Source organism: Dendropsophus ebraccatus, chromosome 15, assembly GCF_027789765.1.
Source record: "Dendropsophus ebraccatus isolate aDenEbr1 chromosome 15, aDenEbr1.pat, whole genome shotgun sequence".
Taxonomy (NCBI): domain Eukaryota; kingdom Metazoa; phylum Chordata; class Amphibia; order Anura; family Hylidae; genus Dendropsophus; species Dendropsophus ebraccatus.
The window spans coordinates 17,931,878-17,946,995 of record NC_091468.1 but is presented as its reverse complement, the minus strand read 5'-3'; the positions used below and the strand labels follow the sequence as shown (position 1 = coordinate 17,946,995).

The 15,118-nt window shown below is 41.8% G+C and overlaps 1 protein-coding gene across 4 annotated transcripts in view; it reads left to right on the top strand.

Moving 5' to 3' along the window:
* The window catches only part of THADA (THADA armadillo repeat containing), a 480,068-nt gene that overhangs the window by 144,928 nt on the left and 320,022 nt on the right, over positions 1–15,118 (top strand). For all 4 annotated transcript variants that reach the window (XM_069954790.1, XM_069954788.1, XM_069954791.1 and 1 more), the window contains exon 25: positions 946–1,068. In XM_069954790.1, coding sequence (XP_069810891.1) covers positions 946–1,068 — 123 coding nt within the window. The remainder of the gene's footprint in view (positions 1–945; positions 1,069–15,118) is intronic.

The window sequence follows — 15,118 nt, the reverse complement described above, 5'->3', positions numbered from 1 at the left end:
TTTATCGATAGTGTAGATTTATAAAGGGAACGTAAATATAATGTATAAATGTGTATAGTATTACTGTATATACACCAACCAGACCACTGCTTTTAAAGAGTCACTGTCGTATTTTTTTTTTTTTTTTGCAGAAATCAATAGTCCAGGCGATTTTAAGAAACTTTGTAATTGGGTTTATTAGCCAAATCTGCCATTATCTGCATGTAAAAAGCCTTTTCCCAGGACCCCCCCTTCCTTCCTCTTTTTCATCCACTCTGAAAAATCTGAAAATTGTGACTTGTTGCAGGAGACGTCCCCTGTCTGCTCTAGGGAGAGGGGAGGGGGGAGGAGGAAGGAGGGAGTTAGCCGGCAGCAGAAAGCAGATAACAGAGGATTACAGGCACGGAGCTGGGTGACAGCTGTAATCCGAGCTCAGACAGGTCACTGGTGACTGTCACAGGAGATATCCCGTGAGGGATTTGTAGATTAACTCTTTGTTGTCCTGTTTTGGTCTTTTCTTTAGCTCTCTCCATAGGAGAACAATGAAGACAGGGGGGAGAGCTTCAAACTGCTTTTTCATGATAAAAATATAATAAACCCAATTACAAAGTTTCTTAAAATCGCCTGGACTATTGATTTCTGCAAAAAAAAAATCACGACAGTGACACTTTAAAGCAGAGTGGTGGTGACATATTTATGTAAACCTTTTTTTAATATTTGATTTTTATTCATGTTTTATATAAAAACAAATCAATCTTGTGTAATTGAAAAAGGCAAACACTAACCCCTCCAGGTCTAATGCTCGGTAGTGATGGTTTGCCACAATTTTAGCCAAAAAAGAAAAGAGAGTTTAGAGTTTTAGATGAGAGAACATTGCCAGAATATGATACATTGTAACAAACCTTCAGCTCAGCTGCAACTTTGCACTTAATTCTTCACCTCTCTTTTGTCTCCTTCCACCCATAGGTTCATGCGTTGAATATTTTGAGAGCAGTTTTCCGGGACACACGTCTGGGTGAAAATGTCATTCCTTATGTAGGAGAAGGAACCCAAGCTGCAATTCTTGGATTTACATCTCCAGTCTGGGCTGTAAGTTTACTTTATTTTTAATCCTATTGACACCATCGAGACATGTTAAAACTTTTGATCGCTCTGTGTCACGTGCTTCTGTTTCCGCTCTGTCTTGCCTATGTAAGTCTATAGAGCCCGACAGATATCACGTGACACAGAGCAGGTAGAGGAAGTCCAGCAACTTGTTCCTCTCCCAGTTTATGATCGGTACAGGTCTGACCACTCAGACCCAGACCATTGAAAACTTTTGATGTGTCAAAAGTTTTTCATTGATACTTTTTAAACGACATTAGCTTCATGTTATGCGACATTCACATAAGTTAGAATTAGTTAGGACATCTGCTGGAAATGTGTGTGCTAAAGTTGTTCACAGAATCCAATGTCAACTTGTTTTAAGTGTTCTAATGCACATCACCATCCACTTGTGATTACCAGTTTGTGTTTTTTCGAGCCCTTTTCAAACCAATTTAGGCCATTCCTATGTCACTGTTACTTGCCATGCAATATATTATGTTCTAAGAAGATAATTGATCTTCATTTTATCTTATTCTGCTGTGATCCAATGGAGAATCACTACCAAGGGAAGAAAGTCCAAACGAGGGGCAGTGGACTTTTTCTATGTTTGGTTCCCAAGTGTGATGCAGTCTACCTCTTGTTTCTAATACATTCCCTAGTTTATGTTACAAGACTTGTCCTACAACTAATAACTGGCTTCATGTGAATCCCATTTAAGCCTATGGAGCCCTGGCTCCTCCAGATTTGTGGACCAAGCCTGCGACGGATTTTTGTTAGAATACCGTACAACTACTTCATCTATTGCAGTGTGGATCTTATTCCGTTATATTTTTTGCTCTTGTAGTAATTCTTTGTTCTCCCCTATCATGTTGATTTTTTTTTTTTTTTTTTTGCAAACTCAGAAAACAAACTTTACTGGGGGCAGTAAAATAAAGTTGTAGTGAAAGTGTCAATCGGTGATTTAGACAGTCTTCAGCACTTAGAAGGTAAGGGGTTAATGCATGGGAAGGAGGCCTCACCCGTCCTGAGGTTAAATCTCAGCATGGTTTGCTAGTTGTTATGCACCATAGTTCAGCAAATAATCTGGCTCTGGGAGTGTATAGGGAGCGGAACGGTGCATGTTTGACTAGCAGTAATACTCACCTTCATACACTCGTAACATCTGTTGCACATAAAATCTTTATGCTCCCAAGACCTTAAGCCGTGAGTTATTGCTTTTTCCACTGTCACGTCTTTGGACAGATTAGACCTGGTGCCATGGTACCCTCCGAATTCTCTAGAAAAATATGCCAAGTGCCAAGGAGAAGCTCTGACAAACTCTTCTGAATTATTAGCTGGAAATCTGTGCTGCTCCTGTGCGCTCCCATGATACGGGCTGTTCTTGTGGAAACATTAAGCACTTTCCCCTAGATACCGGTTATGTCTCAACTTGAATGATGGCAGGAAGAGGAAAGCGAAGCCTGAATACAAATCACTAACAATGAAACGTGTTGGTGTTAATATGGGTTACACGTCATGGAATTAGTCCATGTCCTCGAGTTGTCATCTTCTGAATAATACAAATTATGGACCGATCTAGGGCGCAGAGTACTTACTGGAGTGAACGTAGATAACACAAACTTCATAGACTGCTCTGTAGGACTAGACTAGACTAGACTAGACTGTGTAGTAAGTAGTTTTATATTGGGGTGGTTTGGAGCACTGGGGGGCAGGTCAGCCACCTCCAGAGCACCGATCCACCCCCGTCCTGCCCGTTACTCCTTATGAATATGAACGGAATTGGCCAGCTAGGGCGGATCGGTGCTCTAGGGGTGGTAGTCCTACCCCAGTTCTCCAAACCACCCCATTAGCCTAAGGGCCCTATTCCACCGGACAATTATCGTTCAGATTATCATTAAATTGTTCGAATCTAAACGATAATCGTTCGGTTGAAATGCAGTTAACGATTAACGACCGAACGAGAAATCGTTGATCGCTTTATAAGACCTGGACCTATTTTTATCGTTGCTCGTTAGCAAAACGTTCGCAAATCATTCACATTGAATAAGACATTATGTCATTCGCAATAGATACGAACGCAATAGCGAATAAATAGTGAAGAAAAAACTATAGCAATTACGATCATAAGTAACGATTATCGTTCCATGGAAATGAGTGAATGTTTTCAGGTCTTTCGCAATAGCGGTCGTTTGAGATCGTTAACGATTATGCAAACGATAATCGTCCGGTGGAATAGGGCCCTAAGGATATAACTAGTAACTACACAGAATGAAACTTACCTTTATCCTCGGCATCCTGTGCACTATAGGGACATATCAGCAGGTTAAATTAGTCTAACCTGCTGATAGTTTCCCTTTAAATGGGGTCCGACCAGATGACATTTTAAATAGAAGTAAATTACAAATCTGTATAACTTTGACACCAGATGATTTAAAAGAAAAAATAAAATAGCTGGAGTTCCCCTCACATAACCCCCAATGCGTACCTGAGAACAGTCACAAGTTATGATCGTTCTGGGTCCAATCGATCAGACCGTGACTGTTCAGGAGAACGAGCCAGGAGAAGTGTGCATGCAGCATTTTCTCTCCGGACACTATATTATGTGACCTGGATGGCTGCATAATGTAACTCTATGGAGCCGTCCAGGACGGACAGACACAGAGTAGGAACACATGGCAGCACCATGTGCCATCGGGTTACTATAGTGCCACTATAATTGAAGTAAATACACAATGTAAAGGACTAAGGCCACATTCACACACCCGTAGTGCAGTCTGTGGCCGCGGACCCGTATGTGTATCCGTAGTGCTCAGTGCTTCACGGAGCACTACGTTCACACATCATTACCCAAGCGATCCGTGCCGCAAAAAAACGGTCCGCATTACAACATGTCGTTTTTTTTGGCGCCATGGATCGCGGCCCCGTATACACATACGGACGTGTGAACGGGGCCATAGAATAACATTGGTTTCATGTTCTGACTGCAATTGCGTGCCCGCAGTTGCGGACAGAACAATGGACGTGTGAATTAGGCCTTAGGCATTTGACCATTCATCACGTATGTCCCGGAGCCACAGCTGATCATTAGGGGGCATTTGGTGATGGCACCTCACAGATCAGACATTAAAGGGCTTATCCAGTGCTACAAAAACATGGTCACTTCTTTCAGAGACAACACAACTCTTGCCTGCAGTTCAGGTGCGGTTTGCAATTAAGCTCCATTAACTTCAATGAAACTGAGCAGCAAAACCCCGCCCAAGCTGCAGACAAGAGTGGGGCTGTCACTGGAAGAAAGTGGCCATGTTTTTGTAGCACTGGATAACCCCTTTAATGGCCTATCCTGTGGAACATTAGAAAGCCCCTTTAAACGATACAGGTGAAATTTAGACTAAACAGTCTACAAATGCTAACACTAACTCACTGTGATAAATCTGGAGCATTTACACTGTTTAAAATAGTTTTAGTAAATTCCCTCCATAAACTCATTCAAGAAAGAAAGTTTAATTTAATCATCCAGTTAGCTGCTGATTGACTATCTTCAGTTATCTCATAGACCATAAATAGTGCAGCAAAGCACAGAATTGATCACTGCTTCATTCAGATGAAAGCTTTGGAAGTCCCATTCTGGGTTATGGAGGTCCCCCCCTGCAAATCCTATATGGCAGGGTATGGTCACAAGCACGCAGCTGTTGGTAGTGTTTCTACCTTCTCCTTCCAGAATTGTGGTCACAAGCATGCAGCTGTTGGTAATGTTTCTACCTTCTCCTTCCAGAATTGTGGTCACAAGCATGCAGCTGTTAGTAGTGTTTCTACCTTCTCCTTCCAGAATTGTGGTCACAAGCATGCAGCTGTTCGTAGTGTTTCTACCTTCCCCTTCATGCAGCTGTTGGTAGTGTTTCTACCTTCTCTTTCCAGAATTGTGGTCACAAGCATGCAGCTGTTGGTAGTTTTTCTACCTTCCACTTCCAAAATTGTGGTCACAAACATGCAGCTGTTGATGGTGTCTACCTTCCACTTCCAGAATTGTGGTCACAAACATGCAGCTGTTGGTAGTGTTTCTACCTTCCACTTCCAGAATTGTGGTCACAAACATGCAGCTGTTGGTAGTGTTTCTACCTTCCACTTCCAGAATTGTGGTCACAAACATGCAGCTGTTGATGGTGTGTTTCTACCTTCCACTTCCAGAATTGTGGTCACAAACATGCAGCTGTTGGTAGTGTTTCTACCTTTCCCTTCCAGAATTGTGGTCACAAACATGCAGCTGTTGATGGTGTGTCTACCTTCCACTTCCAGAATTGTGGTCACAAACATGCCTTGTGGCACAATAGTGACGTCCGCAACTTGTTCAGGTTGTTTAGAGTTTGTTTTTGTTTGTTTTTTAAGAAAAGATGAAAACAAAATCACAGCTCAAAATAAAATAGTAATGTGCACTATTAACCCAATTTCTAAATTTCCTAGCAAAAAACTAAATCTGCCACACGTGACACCCACCTCATGCTCCAGGATACGTCATCTTGGATCCTCACTGTGTATTAACAGCCATCATATATATTTTCCTGCTCTTTGCAGCATATGTTTTTATATTTTTCTTTTTGTTCCAGTCATGCCGTATTCTGTCACCGTTTTCCCTTCCAGTGCTCTGTGTGTGTATAAGTAAATGCACGTATAATATATACAGGCACTTACTATGCGCCTCGTTTTATGTGACACATAAGCAGCACTTTGGAAGAGATTTCATAGCCTATATTTCTTTTATTATACTCCAGCTTTTCCTATATGCGCATGAATAGAAAGTTTATTAAAATATGACATCTGCTAAAGCCATTCCTCAAAGTGCACTGCCTTGGATAATATCCTTGCAAAAGAGGTTTAGTATGGTTGTTAAGGGAGCGGGAGGGTGGACGAGAAAGCTGCCACTCTGCGCTGACATTACAGATGTGCTGCATTTTATGTACTCACTGTTTTTGTAGATTTTTTTTAAATCCGTTTGGCCTATTTTTTGTTTGCTATTAGACAAAGGGTAACTTTTTTTTTTTCTAAATGTGTTTTTCTGAATTATATCAAATACTTTTCTGTCTGACCAGGACCTCTATAGCTCTGTTCTTACTGACTATCGTATAATGTTGAGACATGTCACTAGGGTATGACATTGTATTCAGTATTGGTAAATGGACCCAGATCTGCTGGTACAGGGTATTGGTTACATTTCATTAGAATTAAAGGGCATTCCTGTACTTTTTTTTTTTAATCAATGTCTGACCAGTGATGATCTGACACCTGCCATTTTATGGGGTGTATAGTACAGTATTAGTAAGTGTACTAGCTGCTAAAGTAGAGCTAAAATCAGGCCCTTTCCCAGGCTGTGCTGTCTTGCTCTGTGGTGATTCTGTATATGCCTATGGAGGACACTGGGGGCGGGGCATGCTCCTCTATGCTCGGCCATCTCATGGACAGAATCACTACAAAGCAGGACAGCACAGCCTGGAGAAGGGGAGTCTGATTTTAGCTCTGTGAGGTACACAGGGAGTTGTTGTCAGTAAGTGCAGTGACTACACTTGCTACAATTTTGCTATAAAGTGGCCAACCCCTTTAAGGGAATGTCATCCAAGCCCACACCGATCCCCCCATTCATTGTCCTATTGGCACCCCAGCCTACTTTTTGAAGCAGGTGCCACATGATGACCTCAGCCAATCATCAGCCTCACCAGTCACATGTCCATACTCTGGGCATCGCCCCCCAGTGATGGAGGCCTTGATGCCTTGAGTTTGGTATGTGACCACTGAAGCCCCTGACTGGCTGAGCTGAGGTGGTCACATGATATGCGCTTCAGAAAGACGACTGGGATGCCAATGGAAGCCCCAATAGGGGATCAGATCATTTCAGGATCGTGAGTAACTGCTGGTATTTTATAGCATTTGGGGTCCTTTTTTTTAATAGAACCATAAAACGTGAACAACCTCTTTAAGTCCACATGATGGTTGACAGGGAGGGGGGGGACCCTATTGCAGATTTTACATTGCGTACTCTTGATTACTAGCCATTTTTGAATTATAATGACCATTGGGGTTACCGAGTTTCTCTTCTGGACAACAATCCTTTTCTGTATGCTGTATAGGATATATAGCTGTTGTAGAGTGGGTCCCCGCACCTGTGCATTAAGAAGTTGGCCATTTATTTGAATGGTCCGCATATAATTCTACACATCCCCTGCAGTGGCCACTATGGAAGAAATGCTGGGGTGCTCCCTGCTTTCCCAAAGAAAAACAGATGATCGGCAGAGATTTCTGGAGACAGACCCGTCAACTAATCTCTATGGCGGCTTCAATTTAACTGAGGTATGTCATCGAGACAATAACTGACAAATTACGATCCCATAGATTTTTTTTTTTATAGGGCCTGTTCACGTGTCTGTAGTTTTATGGATCCGTGATACCAATGTGCCCTAGTACAGGCTGTAGTTGCAGCACGGATTAAACAATAGAAGTCAATGGGAGAAGTCAACTTTACGTTCATCTTTTACGGATGAATACGGGTGCATCGCAGATGTAATTTTGTGGATAGAGGACTGCCTGATGATTCATTTTGCAAAAAATTGTGGACGATCCAAAACCAATATGTAACTTATTCTGTTTGGTGCTATGGGGGCGTTTCTCGGCCCCTTCGTAATTAGCCATGTCCATCTCCTATGCATAGGTAAGAGCGGGCAGGCACAGCGATGGCAAAGAACGCCACCTGTGCACCTAACAGAGTTTTTTACCCATTGGCTTTGGTTGAGCTACAGGAATATGGTGCCGTGGGGACAAATAAGACCGGTGCCGGAATGTGCAGATCAGTTGCTTCAAATCTACAAACCTGCTGATAGTTTCCTTTTTAACAGTAGTGTGACCAAGGCCGACAGAAAGTCCTGTTAACGTATGAGTGTTGATCTGGTGTTGAGAATCTTAGAATAACCGTGAGGCTTATGGATCCGGCAGAGACGTTTAAGGAGATTATAAACCCATAATTAATACCGAATGACAGATCCCGGCTGTATTACCAGCGAGACGTTTGAACTATTTGCTTAAACAATTTACTACTTAATGTGTTTGCCCAATTTCCTGAAGTATAAAGGACCAATTACCTGGTAGATTATATGTGCCAAGACATCCTGTGTGGAGTGGGAGGGTGCTTCTTGGAGCTGACCAGACTGCGCCCTGTATCATACACTGATCTAGAATCCATTGTTATTGTTACTTTAAGCCAAAAATTTTCTTAGCTCGGTAAATGTTGCTTAAATGGCTTTGATATTTAGCATATTCATTGTATAAGGCAAAAGTCCACAACTTTCTACTATATATTATTTAGCTTATTACACAGTCTATCAGGAAGTTTTGTATTGTCTTTTTATCATGTTGTGATTCAGCTTTGATTTGAGTAAAATTACAAAAAACTTGTAGAAATTCCCTAGACATTCTTACACGATTGCTTCAAGGGGTTTTTCACTGTCAGCTATGATATCTGAGGAAACGGTGAAGTTACTGATGCTCCTGATGAGGTGGCGGATGGTCTCCTAAGGCAGTGATTTTCAACCAGTGTGCCGCGACACATGGTCGGGTGTGCCGCGGGGAAAGTTTCCCAAACTATGGTGCCCCTGTGAAACAGGAGAAAACAATGGGGGAGAGAAACATGGGGATGGGGGAGAAACAGGGGAGAGAAGCAGGGGGGAGAGAAACATGGGGATGGGGGAGAGAAACAGCGGATAGAAGCACAGGAGAGAAGTATGGTGGAGAGAAGCACAGGAGAGAAGCATGGGGGAAAGAAGCACAGGAGAGAAGCAGGGGGGAGAAGTATGGTGAAGAGAAGCACAGGAGAGAAGCATGGGGGAGAAGTATGGTGGAGAGAAGCACAGGAGAGAAGCAGGGGGGAGAAGTATGGTGGAGAGAAGCACAAGAGAGAAGTAGGGGGGAGAAGTATGGTGGAGAGAAGCACAGAGGGGAGAAGAAAACAGGCCCAGGTTTCACACTGAGTGAGTATAAATACATTTAGAATCTATATTATTAACTATATGTATAATATGTACTGTTTTAGTGTCATTTTGTGCCATTTTGGTTGGTGGTGTGCCCCGGGATTTTTTAAGTATAAAAAGTGTGCCTCGGCTCAAAAAAGGTTGAAAATCACTGTCCTAAGGGATCTCCTTCCAGACCTGGACTAAGGATCCTATTACACAGAGCGATTTTGAACGATTAACAATAAACAATCGCAAACAAGATTGTTTATAGTTAACCTGAAATTGTTCACCATATTACACAGAACGATAATCATTAGATACGATCGTTACTATAATAGTTATTGCGATTGTTACTATGGTCGTGTATTCCTTCTGATCCCAGCAAAACAATGAACAATGTGCAATTACACTGAACGATTAGTAAAAAAAATGCGGAACTTGAGCGAATGAATGTGGAATTTCAGCGAACGATTAATGATAATTTTAGATTCAGATCTAAATCAACAACAGATGAACGGTTTTTCGATCGTTGCCTGCAATTACAGAGAATGATTATCGTTTAAATTCGAACTATATAGCGATTTTTCGCATGATTTCCAGTGTAATAGGGCCCTAAAGCATCTGCCAACTCCTGGACAGTCTGTGGTGCAACGTGACATTGGTGGATGGAGCGAGACATGATGTCCCAGATGTGCTCAATCGGTTTCAGGTCTGGGGAACGGGCAGCCAGTCCATAGCTTCAATGCCTTCATCTTGCAGGAACTTCTGACACACTCCAGCCACATGAGCTCTAGCATTGTCCTGCATTAGGAGGAACCTAGGCCAACCGCACCTGCATATGGTCTCACAAGGGGTCCAAGAATCTCACCTCAGTACCTAATGGCAGCCAGGTTACCTCTGGTGACCACATGGAGGGCTGTACGGCCCCTCAAAGAATGCCACCCCCACTATTACTGACCCACTGCCAAACCGCTCATGCTGAAGGATGTTGCAGGCAGCAGATCGCTCTCCACTGAATCTCCAGACTCTGTTACGTCTGTCATATGTGCTCAGTGTGAACCTGCTTTCATCTGTGAAGAGCACGGGGCGCCATTGGCAAATTTGCCAATCCTAGTGTTCTCTTTCAAATGCCAAATGTCCTGCACGGTGTTGGGCTGTGAGCACATCCTCCATCTGTGGACATCGGGGCCCTCATACCATCCTCATGGAGTTGTTTTCTAACTCTTTGTGCAGACACATGCACATTTATGGCCTGCTGGAGGTTATTTTGCAGGGCTCTGGCAGTGCTCCTCCTCTTCCTTCTTGCACAAAGGTGGAGGTAGCGGTCCTGCTGCTGGGTTGTTGGCCTCCTCCACTTCTCCTGGTGTACTGGACTCTTCATGTAGCACCTCCAGCCTCTGGACACTACGCTGACGACACAGACACAGCAAACCTCTGTGCCACAGCTCGCATTGATTTGCCATCCTGGAAGAGCTGCACTACCTGAGCCACTTGTGTGGGTTGTAGAGTCCATCTCATGCTACCACAAATGTGAAAGCCCCACCAACATTTAAAAGTGACCAAAACATCAGCTAGAAAGCATAGGTATGGAGAAGTGGTCTGTGGTCCTCACCTGCAGAACCCTCCTTTATTGAGTTTGTCAATGCATGTGAAATTGTCAGTCAGTGTTGTTTCCTAAGTGGACAGTTTGATTTCACAGAAGTTTGATTTATTTGGAGCTATATTGTGTTGTTTAAGTGTTCCATTTATTATTTTTTTTTAGCACTTAGAAGTTTTGCACTTTTGTGATTTCATGTTAATTGGAAAACAATTTCTGTATGGAACTATATTCTGTGGTTTGGTGACTGATCAGTGCCCCCCACCCCCCATCTTTTTATTGTCATAGCAAAAGCATTGTCTCGTAATGTCACATTTTATGGAACTGACAGCTGTTTTCCCATTTGCTAATATTAAAAAAGTCAAAGTTTGTTTGTTTAATTTTCCTTCCCTACAGCTGACATAGCTAAGAGAAGTTGTGGTCAACTAAAGGTTTCCCATCTAATCTTACATAGCGGTGTTTAGTTTTGGCTCAGAGTGGATGCTCTGCATTTGAGGACTTTCAACCAGTGCTTGGACAGTCATTGACTTTAGTTACAAGAATCCCTTCTGACTAATATTAAGATTCCCCTAAATCTGTAAACTTGCAAATCCCATTGTACCATGCATACATAATACGGGGTGAGCAGAGTTCATTTACGCAATTGCTGTTGGTGTTTCGTAATGGTGATTTCACTTATAGACTGTGGTAGACTTTACAGTCACAACTTTTTACTGATTTCACAGCGATTACACAGGCTGAGCACGCACCGTCCTCCTGGTCTGTGTTGTATGTTGCTGTGTGGATGATGGGGGAGTGCGGCACAGTCAAGTACACTAGTTAGTGACACATTTGGCATGTCATTGGATTGTGTGAGGACACATGGACCACCTTGTGAAATTGCTTTGCAGCACGCCAGTCTGTTGTTTGATTGTGGCGTCACAGTCTGGATGTTATGTTAATGGAGAGCTTACAGTCCAGTAGTCACATAGGCTGCACAATTTAAAAAAAAAATTCAGGACAACCCCTTTAACCCTTTGAGGACCAAGCCCAAAATAACCCAGTGGACCTTGCAAATTTTTATTTTTGTGGTTTCATATTTTCCTCCTCCTCCTCCCCCTCCCCCTAAGAGCTCTAGCACTTTCAGTTTTCTATCTACAGGGCCATGTAAGTGCTTGTTTTTTACAGGAGTAATTGTACTATGTATTGGCGTCTTTCATTCTACCATAACATGTATGATGGAAGCCCAAAATTATTATTTATTAAGATATAAATTGGTGAAATTGTAAAAAAGAATGCAATATGGTAACTTTTGGGAGGTTCCTGTGTCTACGTAATGCACTATATGGTAACAGCGACATGATACCATTATTTTATAGGACAGCCCGAACACAACCATGTGCAGGTTTACACAGATTTTCTAATGTTATCACACTGTTCGGTAAGTGACAGGGGACTGCCCCATATATCAAGTACAAGATGACTGTACCAACTACTTTGGTGCAAGGGGACAGGGATTCCGTTGTCACTTCGGCCCCTTCGCTTCCGCCCTGTTCTTTTTCTTTTGTATCCATTGTGCCCCCGTCTTTTATATAGCCAAAACAGACGACAAATGAAATTCTTCTCTTCTGACTAAATACATTCTTCATACATTTGTACCAAGATTTACGGGGTCTTCAGGTAGCAGGAATAGAAGGGAAAATTTAGATTTGGCATCCCCCCTGCTGACAGATTTATTGGTCGGTTATATATTAGGGTGTTTGGAAGATAAGAGATGTTTTACGGCATCTAATGTTAAAGGCTCTTTAGGATACATATATGTCAACGTGGATGGGAACCATTTGGCTGACTTGTACTATACATTAATCTGACCGGCTTTAGTGATCTACTGTGTACATCAACCACTGAGTCCGTTTGGCAGAACAATTGCTACAGGTTTATCATGGAAAGTTGTGCATGGAGAAATATACACAGGGGATTTGTATGACGTATCGGTGGCGTATATGTAAACACTGAGTGTTTTTTTTTCTCCTAGAAACGTAAAAAGTAGTTCCTTGAATTAAGAAGTTATGGGGCTATTTTCCTATTAAATATATACGAATATTTGACCTGGAAATACCCCTTTAAAGGGGTTATCCAGACTTCCTCCATCCGCCTGTCCGTGATGACAAATACGCAGATGAGATGCGGAGCGGGAGCATGTTGCAGGCAGTGATCAATATGTTGCAGAATTCTTTTGCCCCTCTCTCATGAAAGTTATCATCAAGAACAGGCAGATGATTATCCCCTTAAAACGAATGTACAAGCGGTATATCACTTTTCTGTTTTTACCATGAATAGACTGGTGGTGGCACAGAGACCCCGGAGCAGTATAGTTAAAGTGAATAAGCTTTTTTTTTTTTTTTTTTACTGGATCTCTGTAGAGATCACTTTCTGGCAGCCTCCTTATCATCACAAACAGAACAGGAAGTCTCAGCTTAGTTTTAGGGTTAGCAATCAAAATGAATACTGCATGATTTAAGGATTATTTTAAAATATAAATGGTAAGATTGGAGGTAGAATTGCAATTAGAATTTGGATTTAGATAAAATTACGGAAAAAAATGTTTAAAAACGTGTTTCAAAAAAGATGTCTTTTTTGTAAGATACACTACCTACAATATTTTTCATGATGAGTGAATTACAAGTGGACTTGTTAGTTTTTATTTGTTAGTTAGTAAAGGCCTGGGATTACAGCAGCCTCAACAATACTTCAGGTTTCTTTTTTTTTTCTTTCTTTTTGACCATGGCAGGTGGTAGTTACATTGTCCTGATATGAGTAAATTAGGAGAAAGGAGAAGTAGATAGTGGCATCAAAGAGTACTATTTGAAAAAGCGTTTTTTTAATGGTTACCAATAAACGATTGAAAAAAAGCTTTTGGGAACGACCTGAAATTGTTCACCAACACACAGAACTATAGTTGTTAGTTATCATAACTACGGTCGTTTACTCCTTCTGATCCCAGCAAAAGAATGAACAATGTCTACATTTAGCGAATGATTTCATAGTTAGCTTAAAAAATGCAATTGGCAACACACCTACAATTTTTCGATCAGTGCCTTGCAAGATTTCTCCTTTTCAATGCTTGTCTTAACAGTGCGCATGTGCCGCTTTGGATCGTTTGGATGTGTTTAGATAAATGATAAATAGGAGAAATCCTTCCCAGGGGCATTCCTAATAGTGAGGGAGGGAAGGAGGAAAGGACAGGCGTCGCAGGCCTAGGGCACAGACACTCTAGGCCATGCCATATTGACTCGGCTGCTGCAGATTAAAAGATTATTTTCTACTCTAACCAAGGCACCAGGCGCATTTTAAAAGACCAACCAGGAAGGACTTATCAAAATGTCGGTATCAGCAGTTTGGGGGGGGGGGGGTGAATACAGTATTGCATTAAAGACGAACGATATAATTAATTGTACACATTAATTGTAATGGGGCCCTTAAGTTGGCGCTGTATTGAACTTGCGAAAGCTCATATTGCGGCCATTGAATCTCCTAGGATGGCACTGTAGTGTATTTTTTTTTTTAAAGACAAACAATTCTTCCCAAAAACTGAACTGGTTTTGCAGTTTAGTATAAGTCTATGTATATCTCTTCCAATCCCTACTCTCTAAGCCAAATAATGGGATGTCAAGCAAAATAGCAATATTATGTTTGTACGGTGTCCACTTATTTTAAATCATATGACCCGTACGTAACACGTCCCCTATGTAAAACATGGGTTTGTAGAGAACACAATAATTTTTATTTCTTTTTGGCGGCTTTCCTAAAGTTATAACTCAAAAGGCTTTACTTCTTTCTCAAAAAATGCTTTGTCCTCTCTCCGCAAACCCAGCATATGCAATACATACAAACACATGTTTTGATAGAACACAAATATTCTTGTAGGCACGGTAACAATTAACAAAGCTGTCAAACTTGGCAGCCTCCATCAAAGTTTTATGAATATGACAGCAGTGAACCCGGCAAGTAAACGAGACGCCAATACGGCTATCTGTGGGAATTAAAAGTTGCAAACACGCTGCCTCAGCAGAACGGAGAAAGATAAGCATCATAAATTGATTACGAGCACCGAAAGGTAGAATATGCCTTTGTCCTCCAACATAAAAAAACCCCTTTGCTTTCTACACACACTGTCACTTTGGTTCCGTCCTTGTGCCGATTAGAATCACAAATACTTGGGTAAGAGAGTTTCTATGCTAAACCTCCTGTAAGCAGCACCCACTCAAGGGCATGGTGTGGACAAGGACAAGAAGGCCTGAAACTTGGCTTGTTGGTCTTGGCAAGACGGCTCATTGTAGCCTTGTGTTTATTTTATGCCTTTGAGAACTTTTCATGTAGGATGAGTGTAGACTTTGTGATGGAACGAGGCAAATATTAAGAATCCTCAAATAAAAGGAATCAATGAGATCCCGCACAATTTTTTCAGGCCATCTCAAAAAAATTGGTG